We start from the raw sequence: 20507 nt of genomic DNA on the forward strand, positions 1-20507 counted from the left end.
TTTACCGCGATTTCGCTGGAAGCGGGTGCAATTATTCAGATTAGCACCCGCTCCCGGCGAAATCCTGCGGTTGTCCTTATGACAAATTTTTAATTATATATGCACTGGCCTTGTTACTAAATCGGCACCTTCGAAACGTGAACAGACAGGGCCGCCTACACGGTTTCCAATCGGAATTCATAATATCGCGCAATATACTCTACTGTGTACTCGCGCACTGCAACCCGTCGAGGCTGAGTTGCCGTCTCTCATTCTACCACTTGACAAATTGCGTGGGCCAGCAGTTCTAGGAATAACAAAACCGGACCGTCTTCTATGGGATCTTAAGTGTAGTTACCTATTTACTAAAAAAAAAAAATAGTAAAAAAGTAACTTACCGAGCACTGCTATTAACTCTCAGATGTGCTTTACCCTTTCTCTGAAATAATTCGAATTTTAAAAAAGCTTGTTTGCTCTCCTGAAAAATTTGTTTCTAGGCATTTATGTATTTCTTCCGTGACACCTTTCAAGTTTATTCCTTATACTTACCATTGAAGTTAGGAGTTTTTTTCTCTAATATAAAAAGTATTAAAAGTGCAAGAGTATTTAATTGTATGAACTTAGATAAGATCTTTAAATTTGTCTTGATTTTTATCTTTTTAGCCTATTACATTACTATTTTCTACATAAATGCACATAAATGTTCATTTTCATTAAATACATTTTCTAACTTGAAAATAAGATCAATAGATTTTTTTAATTTGTAAAATTCTCAGAATGTTATTAGAAAAATTACCAAAATAATTAAAACGACTATTGAATGAACAATTCTTTCAGATTGTTTCAGATATTTGAGTTCAGGTGCGGATACGTCCCGGGACGTAATCCAAAGCCTAATGTACCTGGACGGAATGTGTGAGAACCGTGAAGTGTGTGTGTTGGTGAGAATTGTTTTTGCGATTTTTTAAATATAGCCAGGGAGGTATGTAGTATATATATATTTCAAAACTGTATTGTGGATAATTTATTGAGATTAGAAATAGAAACCAAATTAAGTCAGTCCAGAAATGTGTTGCAATTTTCTTTTATAAAGTCAATTTTGCTTAGCTTCATAAAAAATGTTTATTGCATAATTGCAATTGAATATCAAATTATTTTATCACTCCACAACATTATTTTATAGGACTACTTATAAATATATGTTATTTACCAAATTGTTTAATATACACTGTTTTCAAGGATAATTTTTACATACAAAAATGTTCTTTTTGTAACAATATGTTTGTATTTCAGGTACGATAATGCTTGAAAAATTTTAAAAGGATGTTTTATAGATCTCTTAATTTTTTAGATTGGCTCATGAGTGTATAAAATAAATAGTTTTTTAAACCACTTTTTATGTTCCCGAATATGTCAGGTAGTAATTGTTTTTGTTAATAGACAATACTGAATAATATTTTTATTGAGATGTTTACTTTGGATCTTCATAACATTTTTAGTTCTTTTTTCATTTTTTCATAGAGTTCTTAGACTAAATTCGTAATAGTGGTGCAATTAATTTTTCTTTAATTTTAGGGATTGGGACTCAGTGTTTTATTACAGAAAACGAAAAAAAAAAAAAAACAGTTATTCATCTTCATAAAAAATTTATTTGTAACATGGACATAGGAAACACGTGACTAGGCATGTCATCCTAACTTGGCCGAGCGGGTTTGAATTCACGGGAGGGGGGAGAATTCCATGAGTGGGGGAGAGCCGCCATCTTACGAGGTGCCATTTGATTATGTGCACGAGAATTTTTGCCGGCAAACTGTGCATGAAAATATAAACATGTGGACGCTGCCATGTTTGTCGCGGGACATCAAAAGGTGGCGGACCTCCCCCTCATTGCATCACCCCCGCAATGACATGCCTAGTCACTTGTTTCCTATGTCCATGATTTGTAACATGATTTCCTTCTTACATTTCGTTACTTTAAGTTCAGGATGTACAAAAAATTGATTTTCTTCAATATTATAAATTGCAGTTAACGGCAAGATGAGTACAAACTAGGTTCAGAACCTAAATTATCACCGGTTTTTATTTATCATCGATATAAAATGTTAGCGATACCAATTTCAAGTTGTAAATACTTTCACTTAATTTTAAACATATTCTAATATAAAACTTAATTTATAATTATCTACATACGTTCGCTACTCATATCTCTATATTAAAATACTTCTTCATTTAAAGACAACCTTCATTCAATTATTCATACATTATACATAATTCACTACCATTTTTCTGACATGAAATTAAAAAAAAATGTCATTAAACTTTTGTTACTCGTATATTAAAATACTTTGCTGTCTTCATAGACATTTATATTTTTCTAATACTTTAACACTCACCCGCAAACACAACTGGTAGGTTATTCAAAATAAATGCAGAATAGACAAACGGTATTTTACGAAATATTTTAAATACAATTATCATTGTACGTAGAATTATAATTACCGTCCTTTTAAATCCCCTTAAGTTTCTTAAATCCAACTCCAGGATTTTAAAATTGCCTCTCGCTTAAAAAAAGTAGGAAGAACCTAAATTACATTTCCAGTCATTATTTAAAAAATTCTTGAGCAATATTGCCTTTTACCCAGGGAGTATTTTTTGGTTTAAATATGAATTTGCGGTAGTTTGAACTTCAGTCTATGTACTTTTTCACTTTTTGTCACATAAACCTTTCATTAAAAATACATAAGCTTAATAGTATGTATAAGTTGCGCAATCTGTAATTGTGAACCTTGAATTAAAAAGAATATTTCATTCTTTTACCAAAAAATCAGTCACAAGTATCACGAAAGTGAAGTCACGGGTAGGTTAAAAATAGAAAATTGGCACTTTTAAGAAAAAACGAACTTCACTTGTCTTTGTACTTGATTAGCATTTGATTATGTACTTGCATGAAAAATAAATAGTGGTAAAATTAATGAATCAATTCACGTCTGCTTAGCACCACATCGGCATTAAAAATGTACACTGATCTAAAAAATAGAGATAGTTACTTTGTACAACCAACAGTTAACCAAGGTACCCTTTATTTCCTTCCGGAATCTAGCTTGAGGACCCATAAATTACCCAAGACATTTTTTCTGGAAGTGTCGACCTTTCCATGTTAAATGCAGTAATTTAAACTAAAGTGTCTCATTTGAAGCCTTAAAAGTAAGCAATTTGATCATTTTGAATCTTCACATTAACTAATTAAAAAATAGGAATAATTTCAAATTAAAACTAGAAACAATTCTTAAGATTTCCTGAATTCCCTTTCATACAAAAATTCTTGCGCAATTAGTGGATGGCCCCATACTGTCACTTCTGAGTTCGAGGTATAAAAGTCCGTAAAAATACTCGACGAAAAATGCTTGTCTCATTGTATAAAAATAGAAAGCAGAGTATTTCCACACTCTTCATTAGATGTTTCGTCGTTTAAAACAGTCATGAAAATGTCCATTAACATTAAAAGATTTGCTTACTCTATATAAAATTTGTCAGTCGCAGCTAACAAAAATTGGCCTCCATGTGTCGATGGACCGTAACGGGGGCTAAGACATGATGTGGGGATCCTAAGTGAGTCGTCGGGGAAGGCGGTCCACTGGTTTGTTTCACCAGGTCAGGTTCAGTGTTTCCACCGACAATTAGCAAAGGTTCGGCGAATGTTTGTTGCTCAGAGTCGTCGTGAGGTGTCATTGTGCTGTATCCATGATCACTGTCACCTCCAGGAGGTCTTCTGTAATTTGTAGATACTCTGTAGGGAGAAATCGGGGCTATACCTTCCCGTAGAAGTGAATCTAGGTTGTTTTTCATTTGGTCCATTTCCATCGGTTCTGGTTCGCCTTCGAGGTGTGTCATTCTCAATGTGTCTGGGGAAGTGTTGAGGTGTAAGCACTGGTGTTCCAATCCGGATTGAACTGACCGCAATCTATAGCAGAAGAGGGTGATTCCTATGACGAGGACGAAGGCGAGAATTCCACCTGCAACTGGTCCCACGGATGGCCATTCTCGAGGCAGGACTTCCTCTGTTGATTGCGAATCTGAAAAAGAGAGGATTTTTATATAAATCAAAGGATAGAATAATTTTGAACGCGACAAATTGATTACTCTTAAAATCTGATGTGCAAAAGCCTTCCTGGAATCTTTTGAAAGAATTATGACATCTTTGCAATCTTTTGAAATCAGTAAAATGCCAAAATAATTCGACTTTCGGACTTAAGTATATCGAATGTCGAATTTTCAGAGTCAATCTAAACTGATATCGAACTTTTCAATCCGTTTCGAGCCAGCGCATGTTGAATTTCGGATTAAAAGGAAAAATTTTATCTCAGCTTGAGTCGAATGTCAAAAATTTAATATTTGAACACGCGGTAGATTTCAAATCTTTTAAAATCTTTTATACCTTTGGCATCTTTTAAATCATTAACATTTTCTCAAATCATAAATATTTGTAAAATTATTTAAATCCTTCAAAATCTTTGAAATCTTGTTGAAATCTTCTAAGTTTTTGTGAAATTATTGAAACATTTATGAAATCTTTTGAAAACTTTGACATTTTTGTAAAATCATTGAAATATTTGTGAAATCTTTGTAAATACTTTAAAAATCTTCTTGAATCTTTTGGAATCTTTAACATCTTCTTGAAATCATTGATTTATGAGATTTTTTGAATTATTTGTGAAATCTTTTGAGCTTTTTGTAATTTTTTGTGAAATCTTTGTCAATACTTTAGAAAATATTTTAGAATATTTTAGAATATCTGTAAACTCTTTGAAATCATTGAAAACTCTTTTGAAAGCAGTGGTATGCAAAAATAATTCGTGTAGAAATTCGACTTTTCAACTTTTCGTTCCGAGCCTGTTAAGTGACGAATTTCGTGTCGAATCGAATCGTAAGCACTGGCTCAGAACGATTCAAAAATTAGATTTCAGCTTAGATTGGTTTCGAAAATTCGACCGACAGAATAGTGTTTAAAATATTGTAAATCATTTAAATTTTTGTTAAATCTTTTGGACTGTTTGTGAAATCTTTTGAAATCTTGGTTAAGTCTTTTGAAATATTTGTGAGATCCATCTTTGAAATCATTGAAATCTTTTGAAATCTGAAATATCTGTGAAATTATTGAAATCTTTTGAACTATGATAAATTGTTGAAACCATTGAAATATTTTGGAATCTTTCAAACTTTTGTGAAATCATTTGAAATATTTTCAAATAATTGAATTACTGATGAAATATTTTGAAATCTGCGATATGAAAAAGTTAGAATTCAGCTTAGATTGGTGCCGAAAATTCAATATTCAACCGACACATCAGTGTTTCAAATCTTGTAAATGATTAAAATCGTTTGAAATATTTGTGATATATTATGAAATTATTCAAATCTTTATAAAATATTTAAAATCTCTGAAATCTTTGATGGGTCTTTTGAAATCATTGTAAAATAAATCTTCGAAATCATTGAAATCTGTAAAAGAAAATTTTAATCTTTGCGAATTCATTGAAATCTTTTGAAATCTTATATATTGCTGAAACCACTGAAATATTTTGAAATATTCTGTAATTTTTTAAATCTTTGTAAAATCTTTTGAAATTATTGTATAGTAATAATAATAAAATATTTTGAAATCTTTGTGATATCGAAAAATCAGAATTCAGGTTAAATTGGTTTCGAAAATTCTACCGACAACAACAGTGTTTGAAATATTGTAAATCATTCAAATCTTTTAAAATATTTGTGAAATCTAATGAAATAATTTAAATCTTTGTGAAATAAATCATTTAAATCTTTTGAAAAAATTGGTAATCTTTGTGTAATCATTGAAATCTTTTGAAATCTCATATATTGAAATCTGATATATAGTGCTAAAACTATTGAAATATTTTGAAATTTTTGAAACTTTTGTGAAATCATTTGAAATGGTTGAATTATTTCTCAAATATTTTGAAATCTTTGTGGTATCCGAAACTTGGAATTCAGACTAGATTGGTTTCGAAAATTCGACCGACACATCAGTGTTTAAAATCTTGTAAATCATTAAAATCTTTGTGAAATCTGTGTAGATATTCGTGAAATATTATGAAATCATTAAAATCTTTGTAAAATTTGTTAAAATCTTTTCGAATTCTTTGTAAATTAAACCATTGAAATCATTGAAACTTTAAAACCAAATTTTAATCTTTGTGAAATCATTGAAATATGATATATACGTGAAATCATTTAAATCTTTTGAAATCTTAAATGTTGTTGAAACAATTGAAATACTTTGAAATCTTCTGAAAACTTTGCGAAATAATTTGAAATTTTTAGAAACCTTTGTAAATTACTTACTGTAAGTTCCGTCTCCGTAGGGAACTAAAGAGCCAAAAACTCCTCTGAAGCAAAGAGAGAGGTCGGAGCAAAAAGGAGTTTGAAGAGGAGTTTCTCCGTCACTGTCAAAATGACACCATTGACAATTAACAACTCCCAGGCATTCGTTTTCAGTCTGGTAGGATTTGCAGTTGAAGGAAGGACATGATTTAAGTAATACTGGTTGTGTCCAAGGCGCTTGAGAACTAACTCCTTGTTCATAAGGCGCTGGACATGGTTCTAAAATGCTGAGATTTTTTTGCACACAAGATGTTGAGTATAAAGAACATTCACAGGGGCATTCGCACTCGGTTTGTTCCATTCGTTTGCAGTTAAAACATAGTCTGTCCATCTGTAGTAAAAATATATTTAGTAACACTCCATAAACAAAATTTCGCTATCTCCCTAAAGATCAGAGCTCAAAATACAATTACAAATTACAGGATTGTTACAGATTAGGAAATTCCAGAAAGCTAGGAAATTTCAAACTGGTCAGGTAAAGTCAAAGTATGTCAAGAAAAACCTGACAGAGCCAGGGAATCTTCTATAGACTGACGTTGACGTTAATTTGAGCATTTTCTTAAAAAAATCATTCTTTTTGTTAAAAAAATCGTCATTTTGGTTACAAATCACAAGGGTTTGGTTGAAAAATAATATGTTTCGTTTGAGCATTCACTATTTTGTTGAAAATTCGTCTTTTTTGGTTAAATTCAACTGTTTTTAATTTTAAAATATTTTTTATTAGTGAAATATCAGCTATTACATTTTTCGTTGAGAATACATATTTTTGGTTGGAAATTCAACTACTTACTTAGTTGAAAGTGAAACTACTTTTTTAGAAACTCATTTTTCTTGTCATGATTCATCATTTTAGATGAAAACCCTTTTTTTTTTGTTCAAAATTGATTTTTATTTTAACTAATATCGTTAACTGAAAAATTATTTGTAAAATAAATTCGATCGAATAATTTTAATTTTAATTTAGTAACTTCAAATTCGTAATGAGCGTCTCCAAAAATCCCGAGTATAGATTTTCAAGCTCGTGTATCTCTTTTTTCAAAATTTTGGAACCGCCATCTTGAATTTTAATATTTCTAAATTCTGACTTTAGATTCTAATTAGCGACCCCAAAAACCCCCGAGTATAGATTTTAAAGCTCGTATATCTCTGTCAAAATGTTTAAACCGCCAATCTTGAATCCACCATCTTGGATTTGAATATTTCCAAATTCTGACTTTAGATTCGTAATCAGCGACCCCAAAAACCCCCGAGTATAGATTTTCAAGCTAGCATATTTCTTTTTCCAAAATTTTGGAACTGCCATCTTGAATTTTAATATTTCTAAATTCTAATTTTAGATTCTAATTAGCGACCCCAAAAACCCCCGAGTATAGATTTTAAAGCTCGTATATCTCTGTCAAAATGTTTAAACCGCCATCTTGAATCTACCATCTTGGATTTGAATATTTCCAAATTCTGAATTCAGATTCGTAATCAACGGCCCCAAAAACCACCGAGTAGGGGTGTTTAGTTTATTATGTTGAATAGATTCTTCACAAATGAATTCTTTCCAAAAAAGGCATTTTTTAAATTTTGTTTATTTATATAACAATTATTATAAACAATTATATCAAAAAAGCTTATGTTCCCTCTAAAGCTTTATGTTCTCTTACCAACAAATTAGCAAATGAACAAGAAAACCCGACCTAAATACGTTAAAAATTAATTCAATGGCAAAAATCTGAAGTTAAGTTGGTAGGATCCCACGTTCCCACCGTGCAACTAAGAATTAAGTTGAAAATGTATCTGTTTGTTTTATGTAAAATTTAATTACTTTGATGGAAATTCGTCTTTTTGGAAGAAAAGTAATCTCATTAGTTACAACTTCACCTTTTCGATTGAAAATTATTCTCTTTGATTGAAAATGATTAATATTTGATTGAAAATGATTATTATTTGATTGAAAATTAATATTGTTGACTAAAAAATTTATCTACGCCATGCTAGGTAGTAATTATAGCTTCTTCAGTTGAAAATTGAACTACTTAATTAAAAATTCCTGTTTTTGTTTAAAATTCCAGTTATGTCATAGAATATTAATCATCTTGGCGACTAATTCAGTTCTTTGTTTGAAAATTCAGTTCCTTGATTAAAAATGTAACTATTAGAGGGAAAATTCCAGTAAAAATTTTAATATTTGGTTAAAAATTCCTGTATTTGTTAAAAATTAATCTTTTTTGATAGAAATCCGATCTTCCTGGTTGAAAATTTATCATTATGGTAAAAAATTAATTAATTTAAATGAAAATTTAACTATTCCATTTTTTTTTTAGAAAATTCATCTTGATGGAAATGTAATCTTCTTAGTTGAAAAATCATCTGTTTGATTGAAAATTGGTCGAAAGTTTATGTGATGTAGTTCAAAATAATTTTTTACTCTCAACATATTATTATTTATTTCAAGTAGAAAATGTATCGATTTTTTGGTAAAAATTCAACTATTTTGTTGCAAATTTGCTTTTTTGGTTATTTTTATGGTTAATTATTTTATGGTAGAAAATTCATATTTTTAGGTTGAAAACTCAACTGTTTTCCGGGAAATTCGTCTTTCTTGCTTGAAAACTGAACATTTTGGATTCGATTTTTTTTATTGAACACAAAATTTTCTTGGTTGATAATTCAACTAATTTGTTAAAAATTTGTATTTTTTAGTTTAACTCAACTGTTTTAAATTGAAAATCGTTGACAATTCATGTATTTATCGAAGACTCATCCCTTTGGTTGAGAATTATTTTTTTTCTGTTGAAAATCTTTTTGAGTTGAAAACTTAACTATCTGATTGAAAATCATGTATTTTACTTATGTCTTACGTAATTAATTTGTGGATGACCCCTTATGAAATTCAGTATGAGTGGTCACTAAAAATTTTTGAAATAAATTTAGAAACAAATATTCTTTTGAATTAACATTATTGCTTTCCAAGGTGTAAGGTTGTTTCTATACCTAAAAGAAAAATTTATAACTGTCAGGGAAAATGAAAAATTGGTCAGGAAAAATCAGTGAAGTGGGATTTTTGTGGCAACTCTGAATTTGCTACTCACCGTACTGCATGGGCAGAATGAAAAGGCCCGGTGTAAATTACATGTCGCGTTTACAACTCCAAGAAAGACATTAGTTCTAGGAACAGCCGCAACTTGGTATTTCACACAATGTTCGCCATGAACAATATTCGTCAAAACCTCTTCGAGGGAAGTGTTAAGTTGATAATATCTTTGCACTGTGCCATCCAAATAACTAGCACATGACTTCTTTCTCACAAAGAACTCGTGATTCAGAATATCATTCGCAACTAGCAATTCTTTATGTGTGAGATGCTGTTGCTCGACTTTACTCGTAGGCTCCAGCATCGATGGATGAAACACGAGGTACCCTTTATCGTCCATCAGAAAACATTTGACAGTCGATTCATTGCAAAATGGAAACATTTCCGAGAGTATTCTAGAAAAATACCCCATCGTGATATCCATAGAAACGACTGCCAAAACTGGATCATTATTAGAATGCAGAGCTGCAGATCTTCCTTCGTAAACTGTGTGACTTAGAGTCACAACGTAACCGGCACCTCCGGCGTCTAAATAAGGAGTTGTCAGGACTATTTTTCCTGGATACTCCAGTGCTTTCCCATACCATGCGCGTCTTTTTGGATCGAGTTCGGAATCCAGGACGATTCCTGGGTAAACTTCCATTGCTCCGCTCACAGAAGCAACGACGTATCTGAAATACAAATATTTCGTATTTAAATAGAAAGGGATTGAAAATTACATTAATAAATTACAGGGCTCGGACAAATTTAAGAGATAAAACATATTGATATTGTCAAGATATTGTCATGACTGTGTGTGTGTAGTAACCAGAAATAGCCGGAAATTAAAATAAAACCGGGAATACAAATCTGAGCCGGGAATCACATTTAAAGTTTTGGAACTGAGAATTTTGAAAGGATTCAAAGAAAATAGAAACAGTTTCAAACAAATTTGAATAATTTAAAAATTTGTCATTAAATAATCCGAAAGATTTTAAGTAAATTTGTCTGATTATGCAGACTTTTTTTTTAATTTTAGGAAAAATACCATAATTTTAAAATATATTTATAAGTTTGATAAATGTATGCGAAATTTGTTAACAATATTAATAAAATCAGGAATCATTTTAAAACATATTTAGATAGAAGTTTGGAAATGATTAAAAAATGAATTAAAATTTGAAACGAAGATTTTTAAAAGGTTTTAATAAAACAAAACATTTATAAGATTCATGGGAAAATTATAAATAATGGCAAGAAATTTAAAAACATTTATAAAAATGTTGAAAGAAATCTAGAAGATTTTAAGGAAAGATATTTATTTTGAAATATTTTTCAAAATTTTAAGAATAATTCGACTGAGTTTAAAATATGTTTACAAATCCTTTTCTTGGTAGAAAATTGAGCTTTTCGCATAAAAATGCAATTTTTTGGTTAAAATTTATTTGTTTTCGTTGAAAATCCATTGGTTAACAATTCGTTTTATCTGCTAGAATTAGACTATAATTTTTTTTTAACTCATGTTTTATGAAAGAAAAGTGAACTAAATTCGTTTTTTTTTTTAATCCATTTCTCTAACTGAAAGTTTAACTATTCGACTTTCGGTTAAAAATACATGTTGCTAAGTTCAAAATTCATGCAATTTGTTAAGAATTCGTCTTTTTTTTAGAAAATTAATGGTCTTGATTGCAAATTCATCTTTTTGTTGAAAAATCGCCCTTTTTGGATTAATTCAACTCTTTTTGAAAATTTGTCTTTTTTTTGAAAATTAAACTCTTTTTTACTTAAAATAAAAATATTTTTTACTTTAAAATATCGACTAATACATTTTTCTTTGAGAATTCACGTTTTTTGCTTAAAAATTCAACAACTTTGTTACAAGTGTAACAATTTCGTTGAAAATTCGTTCTTTTTTGGTAGAAAATTCATTTGTTTGGTTTAAAATTAATTTTTGGTTGAAAATTCTTTATTTCAGGTTAATCTTTTTTGGTTGAAGATACAAATATTTGATTAAAAATTTGACATTTTTCAACAATAATTAAAAATTTGGAAATATTTCAACAATAAATTAAAATTCGAAAAGATTGAAACAAAATGTGAATTTTTGAAGATTATGAAATAAAATTTAGAAGCCTTTTTTAAACTTTTAAAGGTTTCAAGAGAATAAAAAAGTTTTTTTGACAATTTGTGGGAAAATTTCATGTAATTTGTCATTTTGAAAAAAGACTTAGAGAAAATTAAAAAAACGTTTCAAAACATTTCAAATGACTTCTTACAATTTTGAAAAGGAAAATAAAAGATTTTAAAGCAAAATTTTTCAATTTTGCAAGATTAATAAATCTTATAAAAAATTCAAGTATGTTTAGGAAATATTTACAAGTTTTTAGAAAATTAAAAAAAAATTTAACTTCTAAAGATTTCAAAATTTGAAAAATGTACATTTCTGAAGATTTACACACATATAATTATAATTGAACTATCATAATGGAAGATTAAAAATAGCTTTTTGTAATTGCTCTTCAATAATTAATCACTAGTTAATCCCTATTATCAAAGGCGTTAAAAATTTTATCTACGAAATATTTACCAATTAGAATACAAAAAAATAGTATAAATAATAATAAATAATAATCTCAAAGTAATGGTAAGCTGCACGTGAATTCGACAAATATATATCCTTAGGTACACTGAGAATAAAAGTTTCTTAAAAAGAACTACAATAAAACAGTACAAAACATGTAGTACCTTCAATTTTCTTTTTTCTATAATAAAAATCCCATGGATTTGAAAATTATACAAACATTGAACAAACCAGTATTAAAAAGTAATTCAATACAATTATTTTGATAATTCGAAATTCTATGTATTTCAAATTACTGAAAGATTTTTTGGGTGTAAATTCTAAACTTAACTTTTAAAAATGCTATTTTGCTATTTCGTTACCATTTGATGGCAATTTTTTATATTTCTTTATACTGTATTCCATTTTTGAATGCCTGGGTTGTTACAGAATTGCTTTAAAAAAGAATAATTGTATACAATAAAACGTATTAAAGTCTGATTTAAACTATTTGCAAAGATATACATACAATCATTGAAAACGAATTTCAATAAAATTTATAAGTTGCCTCAAAAGACGATAATTTTAATTTTGAAGTATATCTTAATTATTACTTTTAAATTAATAGACTCGTTTACCTCTAAATTGTCTATTTAAAAAAAATGTCAACTCATTAACTTGCATTATTTTAAAATAATACAATTTTACAGTTTAAAACATTTTCAACTTAATTTGTATGTATTTTAAAATTTGGGTCATTTAAAGTTTTAAAAGAATGTGTAATGCTGTTTAGGTCTAAGTTTATTGTATCTTAATTTAACTTGTTACAAAGTCGAAAAATTTCAATTGTCTGTTCCGATTAATTTCAACTTCATTATTTTCCAAACTCGAATCTTTTCTATTTGAGATATTATTATTTGAGAAGGATTTATAATTTTAACTATTTTCAATTGAGTATTTTAAAAAAGTGTTTCAAATTAAAACTGTACAGCATTGAAAGACTTTTCTTCGAAAATTCGAAAAAAGTCATATAATCCGAGGCCTAAAATAGGAATAAAGAATATGTCAATTTAAAGCATACTATTTTAGCCAATCATCGAAGAAACTCGAGAATATTTTTCAAGGGAGGAAATCGAGGTGTCCTAACGATAGGATGCCAACGCACGCGATCGACTATATAATACTTAACCAAAAATATAAACAATAAAAAGCTAACCAAGAAGTAAGCACTAGAAAGTTTTAGATCGCGGAATTGAACAAGACGAAGCTAGAAGTTGGCCAAAACTAAAAGATGCTCGCTCGCTCCATCAAAACATTAAAGTGCTATCTCGGGCGAGCAAAGCATGAAGGTGCCACTTCTAGCTTTGCTCGCCTGAGATGGAACTTTCATGATTTGATGAAGTGAGTGAGCACCTTTTAGTTTTGGCCAGCTTCTAGCCTCATATTGCTCAATTACGCGAGCAAGACTAAGCGCTAACTTCTAGCGCTAACTTCTCGGTTAGTTTTTTATTGTTTTTATTTTTGGTTAAGTACCGTCAAGTCATGTCACGTGCGTTGGTATCCTACCGTTAGGACGCCTCGAAATAGTGGCCATTGCCGATATCGCTCAAAAGTGTCAAATATTGTCAATAGTGAGTCTAAAACTTGAAATTATCAGATTTGTTTTAAAACAATGGAAAAATCTTAAACTCACCTTCGGACTATGAATTTACTTAATGGACTTTCAGTGTGCCGATTTTTAAAATGATTGAAAATTTGAGCCAATGTTCCAACGTCTGATCTGACCGAAGGATGTAAACCAGGATTGGCAAGAAGTCGCGTCAAGTCTTTGATATAAGCCATGTAACTCTGAACCGTAACCGCTGATCCAGTTTCTAGTAATTTTAGTTGTTCCGTTGGTGATTGGAAACACCAGGGCGATAGATAAACGACTGCAGTAGCTGAAAATACAATTAATCTATCATGAATGTATCTCTTTGATGAAATCAGATTTAAAACATCAAACTCTCTGAGCATTTAGAGATTCAAATAACCGAAATAATTACCGAGAGTCATGATTCTGTTGTGATTAGAACAGAACGTTTCTTTGTTGATTGCAGATTGCAGCATCAGATCAAGCCGATGATGTAAAATATTAGACGGCAAGGGTGGCACAGTTTTGGCAGCGGGTAGAAATTCTCCTTCAGCTTCGGAAAATATACAGGCTATTAAATCTTTATAACCCAGATGTCTCCACCAAATTCGTTTCTGCAAAATAAGTGATAAGATAAATAGTTTCATTTTTACAGAAGATTATTGGATTTCAAACTTCTGCAGAAACTTACTTTTATTCCCGATCCACTCTTCAAATCTGTAATTCCCTCCGACTCGTTCAAAATCTGTCGAATCGTTTCTGAATCTATATTTTCGAGATTGTATAAATAGACTTTTAAAGGCTGTTCAAAGATCATTTCCATTCGAGGAAAACTCTTATGCATCCAAACAACTTCGTTCTTGTCAAAGAGAATTGCATGAGTATTTGGACCGGCATTAAAATAAGTAACATCTTCCAGGAAATCTCTTAATTTTACATCCAAAGATAACAATGCAGTGTTTGTTATTTGGCCAACTGACACCGTCATTGCTTTGCTATATGGTTCAAAATAAGGATCGGATAAATAATAATCTTTTCTTTCGTCACTCGTGCACTTTAATCCGACAAAGAGTTTGGCTATTTCATAGCCTAGGATATTTTGGGTCGGCAATATTATTGTGTTGCTGTCTTTTGAATATTCTTTAATATTCGCATGGGGTTGTAAATCTGTCGTGAATAATTTTTCTTTAGTTTGTGCCTCCTAAATTAATTAAATACAAATCTGAATTAAAACTTACCAGAGAGAATCAATATTGTTCGCAAATGCACCGTCACTTTCTTGGAAGAAATTCTATCAGCGATGCTTTTTATATTCGAAGTATTTTTCAGCATGTTTGTTAAATGAATAACAACAACCTCTCCGATCAAATTTTCTGTTAATGCTTTAAAATCTACTTCCAAAGTCAGGTTTGAATCTGGGTTTCAAAAAGAAAATTATTGTCAGTAACTGGAGAAGGGAATTACACTAGTATATTTATTTAAGTTTTGATAATATTTTAAAATAAATTACCAATTCGAGTTATGGTGTCAATATGGCGTGTCAACTGGAATTTGTTGATATCATTCGCTTTCATTAAGCCTTGCTTGCAATGCAATGAACCACGACCAGCCAAACCGACGACAGTTACGAAATCTGTTTCTGACAGCATGTCAATCACAGTTTTCGCAGTTATTTGAGCCAAAGTCACATCGCCTTCCGACATAAACATTCCGTGTTCCAGGAGTAAAATAACGTTTTTTGAACGACTACATTGGGAGAGAAAAAGAGGACCTATGTTGTGGGCTAGGCTTGGCGGTCCACACATTGTTCCAGGTTGACTCACTGGTAGAATATGTAAATTTTTCCATTCCTGGTCTCTTAAATTCGAAGATAGGGCTGCAAAATTTAAAGATATTTTATTAATAGTTTACAAATTATATAAAGTCGAGGGGAGATAATTTCCGATCTAGATTTTTTATTTTATTTTAAAGTTTCAATTAACAACTTTTAATTGCAAGACACTTTAAAGCGAGAAATATTACAAATAAAGTCTTCAAAAATTAGCAAATTAAATATAGAATTCACTTCATATTTCAAAATATAGAAATTGATTTTCAAAGTTACGTTTAACGCATAAAAATTGAATTTTAAAATTTGACAATTCCAAATTTTATGCATTCATTTTTTTTTAAACGAAGCAGACCTGTTAAAAATGGTCCATTTTCACTACATAACGGATTACTTTTAAAGTTTGAATGTAAATTCTACAAAAAAAAACAATTTTAAATTTAAACTTAATTTAAAACATTTTTAATTGAGATTTTTTGTACATATTGAAACAAACATATATTTTCATTTACGGCTCCCTTTTTATTAAGAAGGTACAATTTTGAGCTCTGGTCTTTAATCATTTAAGGGTTAAAGTAAAAAATTGGAATGATCGGTTTTTTTAATTGAATGAGAAAAAAGTATATAAGATCAAGATTAATTATCTTTTTTATATTCATATTAATTACAATAATAAAAATGATAAAAGTAGTGATTTTCGAGATTAAGAAGTACGCTCTATTTTATAATATTATAATTTTTTGTATTTAATGACAATCTTTTGATGTAAACCATTTACGGTATTTTTCAAGTTAAAAACATTTATATAAAGGATTGAAATATAAAATTATTCTTTATAATTGAATTTATTAAATAAATAATTGTCAGAATAAAATTTCTATTTTAATGATTCTTCGCGATATTATTTTGTATACAATAGTTGAAGAAGCGAACTGGGACTTGATAGAATTTCAAAAATTTCAAGGGATTTTAAGGAATTTAAAAAATGTAATGGGACTGCAAAGAATTTTCCCAGCTTTATTAGGATTTAAACGAATTTCATAGAATATAAAAACTTTTAGGGTATTTTTAATGATTCCAAGAAACTTCACAAAATGACGAAGGATTTTTTATGGGATTTCAATAAATACAATTTTTTTAACATTTCGTAGTAATTCTATTAATTTTCAAGAATTTCATAGGATTTCAAAAATCCTATGCAGTTTAAAAGAATTTTCTTGAAATTGGGAAGATTTCAGAAAAATTCCATCATTACACAATATTTCAAAGGATTTTATAGGAATTCAGATATTTCAAGGAATTTAAAAACATTTCTAACGGATTTTATGACATTTCTGTTGATTTCAATGATTTTAGGGGATTATAAACGGTCTCACGGTATTTAAATAAATCTTCCAGGATTTCAGGAAATATCATTAGATTTCATAGAATTTCACGGAACAGTTGCATTTTCAACAAAATAGTTAAATTTTCAACATAAACTTTTACCCCAGTAGTTAGTTGAATTTTCAATTTCAAAAAATCAATTTTTAACCAAATAGTTAAACATTGAACCACAGAGATACATCTACTTCCAAAACTACGAATCTTCAACTTGAATAGCTAAATTTTTAGTTAAAAAAATTAATTATCAACAAAAGAGACCAATTTTCAACGCATAATATAATAGTAGATGTTTTAACAACAAATATTTAATTTTAAATAAAAAACAGTTGAATTCAACCAAAAGAGGCGGGTTTCCAAGAAAATACTGGAATCCTCAATAAAAGAAAATTATTTTTCAACCAAGAAAGTTTTGCAGTTGAATTTTAAGCACCAAAATACGGATTTTCAACGACAAATTATTTTTCTATTAGAATAGTTAAAATTTCAACCACAGAAGAAAAATTTTCAAAAAAGCATTAAAATTTTTAGACAGTAATTTTGTTGAAATAAAGATGCTTTCAATGTAATTAAAATTTTACATCTTAAAGTATATTCAAAAATCTTCAATCATTAATCAATTTAAATGTTAAAATGAAACTTTTAGGCCATAAAATCAATGAAAAACTGTTTTGTGACCGGATGATATAAATCTGAGAGACATTTCAAAAGTGATTATAACTCCGGAAATGTAATTGAACCTTTATTCAACTTATGTATTTATTTAAGATAAAAATGAAATCTGCTTTCTTGTACATATTTTAATGTAACGAACAAATGCAACAAATGCAACGACAAAAATTCACAAATCAAAATTAGATTTCCAAACTACCTCCTTTTCAGCTCATTAGAGACAATCACATAACAAAAGAAAAAAAGAATGAGAAAAATAAGAATCAACTAAAACCAACCCCACACTTTTTCGTTATTCTTTCTCTGTCTTTTTTATACTACTAGGGATCCAAATTTTGGAAGTCAATTTAGACTTTTCCATGAGGGATTATATATATTATTTATAGAAAAATACAGGTATGAATAATAGCAACTTATACTAAATAAAATTCATATAATACCTAAACAAAAACCATACACATTTATGCGAAAAGTAACTTTGTAAAATTCTTTATTTGTTGGTGAAAACTTATTTTGCTTATTGAATAAAGCTCCTTAATATTTTTTGCCGACCCTCCTACCATTTCAATCCGATTTCCCCACATTCTACCAATTTCGCTGAAATCTATAATTTTATTAAAAAAATTAAATAACAACAAACATTAAAATTTTTAAATTGTACAAAGTTAACTCCCTGCGTATAGTTTCACAAAATCATAGTATATTCCACTATTGTTTCCCAAAAATTATCACAACATTAATTGAGAAATGTAATTTAAAAAACAAATTATTAAGAAAAAAACGCGAAAAATATTGTTAAAAATTACAGCCACACTTTAAAATTAAGAAAGTTTTATTTTAATGTATTCTTTTTAAATATGAAACCTCTCAGATATTGCCAGATTTCGGAAATAGTTATATCCGTTTTGTTAGAGAGAGAAGTATTTACGAGGCACTTTTTTTAGACATATCTTTACATCTGCTGGGCAAGAAAGTCTATTCCCAACGACTCCATAGCTTACATTATTACCATAAAACGCCACATGTTTTAAGAAGTTTCACGGACCTCAGAAAAACACAAGTCATAAGAATTTTGTATAAAAATCATCTTTCTGTTTTTTTTTTTTTTTAATTTCGAAGTTAAAATAAGTATCCACTGTAATGTTCATTTTCTTAGCTTTCTGGCGAATTTTAAACATGAAAAAAGTGGACTATTTTTCTAACATTTTATCTTTCAAATATTCATGTACGCATCAAAATATTTATAAAAAAGCAAATTTTATTTCGATCTTAAATGAATTTTTAAGTGGACACTAAACTCAAGATTCGTTTCAATCTGCAGGATTTGTTTATGAATATTTTGAAGATTACCAAACAATTTTTTTTAATTGATCTTGTCAAAATATATCTATTTTTTATTTAAATATTATACAATAAATGTTTTTAAACATTGGAAAGATTCCAAAATGATTTGAAACTTAAAAATATTTCAAAAATTAAAAAAAAAATAGATTTTTGAACATTTAAAATAAAAATTTCTAAGCGTTTTAAGAATTTTAAAGGTTTCAAAAGAATATTAAAAAAGATTTCCAAACGCTTAAAATAATAATCTGAAAGAATTTGAGTTTCAAGCTCATAAAAAAAGTTTCATTAGATTCAATTTATTGCATTGAAAATGATAATGCGGAGTCCTATTTTTTTAAATCTAAACTATACAAGGTATAAATGCTAAAAATTGATATAAATTTTTTGCAGTTTAACAGCTTTCAATGACATACGTTTCAATTGAAAAGTGTTAAAAGCTTCTATCTTGCACGCGTAAATTACTGAGCAATTGAATTTAAATTGTTTTAAGCTTTAACTTTAAAAGTTTAAAATTTAAAAGTATTCCACTTTGAGAGCTTTAATTTGCAGTTTATTTTTTATAACTTTAAACGGATAAATTTGTTTTTTAAAGAGTTCAAATCTTTTAATTTGAAGGACCGTGTTCAATTCTTTCTCATTTGTTCAATTTTTATTTGCAGTTGAAAAGTTGTTCTTTTTCGACCTAGGATGACAAATATTGAGAAAATTGCAATGTCAAAATTTTAAACGACATATATGTTTTTAAAACGATTGCTATATATTAGAAAAAAACTTTTTAAATAACTATCATGTATAGATCTTCATTTCAAATTGTCTCATTGCAATATTCTAAATATTTTCTATCCTAGGTCAAAAAAGAACAACTTTTTGGCTGCAAAACCTATAAATTCCTGTAGCTGAAAATTCTTGTAGGGAATTAAAACTGCGAAAAAATACAGCAATATATAAAAAAGTACAAAATTCGGCCGAATAATAGAAACAAGTTGTTCATTTCTGTATATTTCTGTAATAATCGTTTTAGTTTATTGTACTTTTATGGTAAACAAATTTCCACCAGGGGAAGTAAATCTATCAAACTTACCAGAGGCGATTTGTGAACAAAGATCGACCTTTTCATCCAGGGAAACACGATTATGAATAAAATCAAGCTGAATACCTTGATTTTGATAATTATTTTGGCTGTGTTTTAGCAAAATTTGTTGAATAACACTATTGCTTTGACGCAAAAGCTCAACATAAGACTTTAGTTTATTATCCAATTTCGCCACGAGATTTTTCAGTCTAATGTCAAGACCATTAGAAATATTGAGAAATTCTTGCTTATCCAGCATTTCTTGAAAAATTGTCACTCCAAGTTCTTCATTACTGATTGTTCTAAGTGCTTTCGAAAACTCAAGAACTATATCTCGCAAACACTTGCCATTCAAGGGTTCAGCCTCGATTTGTTTACGAAGAGGCTTTTCAAATTGACACGTGACATTCGTATTAATTTCTTCATTCCTTACTGTCTCAAATAATAGAAAAATTAATCCTAGATATAAAACCCTTCCGAAAGCCATTCTTTCCCGGTTTCTTAGAAAATGGGAACTAGAAAAATATTTTATGGCTTAATTTTAACGCGATAAAAATGTTTCATGGTGGCGTC

General features: G+C 29.0%; 1 protein-coding gene across 2 annotated transcripts in view; it reads right to left on the reverse strand.

Moving 5' to 3' along the window:
- The window catches only part of LOC117170498 (VWFA and cache domain-containing protein 1), a 37242-nt gene extending 16821 nt beyond the window's left edge, over positions 1-20421 (reverse strand). The window contains exons 1-9 of one of the 2 annotated variants that reach the window (XR_004466814.1): positions 19944-20421; positions 15146-15511; positions 14874-15050; positions 14327-14802; positions 14048-14249; positions 13696-13942; positions 9462-10134; positions 6343-6712; positions 2479-4052 (exon numbers count right to left, since the gene is read on the reverse strand). Coding sequence is in view for 1 of the 2 variants with exons in the window: in XM_033357228.1 (XP_033213119.1) it covers positions 3520-4052; positions 6343-6712; positions 9462-10134; positions 13696-13942; positions 14048-14249; positions 14327-14802; positions 14874-15050; positions 15146-15511; positions 19944-20421 (3522 nt within the window). In the remaining variant the exon portion in view is untranslated. Of the gene's footprint in view, positions 1-1805; positions 4053-6342; positions 6713-9461; positions 10135-13695; positions 13943-14047; positions 14250-14326; positions 14803-14873; positions 15051-15145; positions 15512-19943 lie in introns of those variants that run through there. The other variant, XM_033357228.1, reaches the window with a different exon arrangement.
- Between the last annotated feature and the right edge of the window lie 86 nt (positions 20422-20507).

The sequence above is a fragment of the Belonocnema kinseyi genome, chromosome 4 (assembly GCF_010883055.1).
Source record: "Belonocnema kinseyi isolate 2016_QV_RU_SX_M_011 chromosome 4, B_treatae_v1, whole genome shotgun sequence".
Lineage (NCBI taxonomy): Eukaryota > Metazoa > Arthropoda > Insecta > Hymenoptera > Cynipidae > Belonocnema > Belonocnema kinseyi.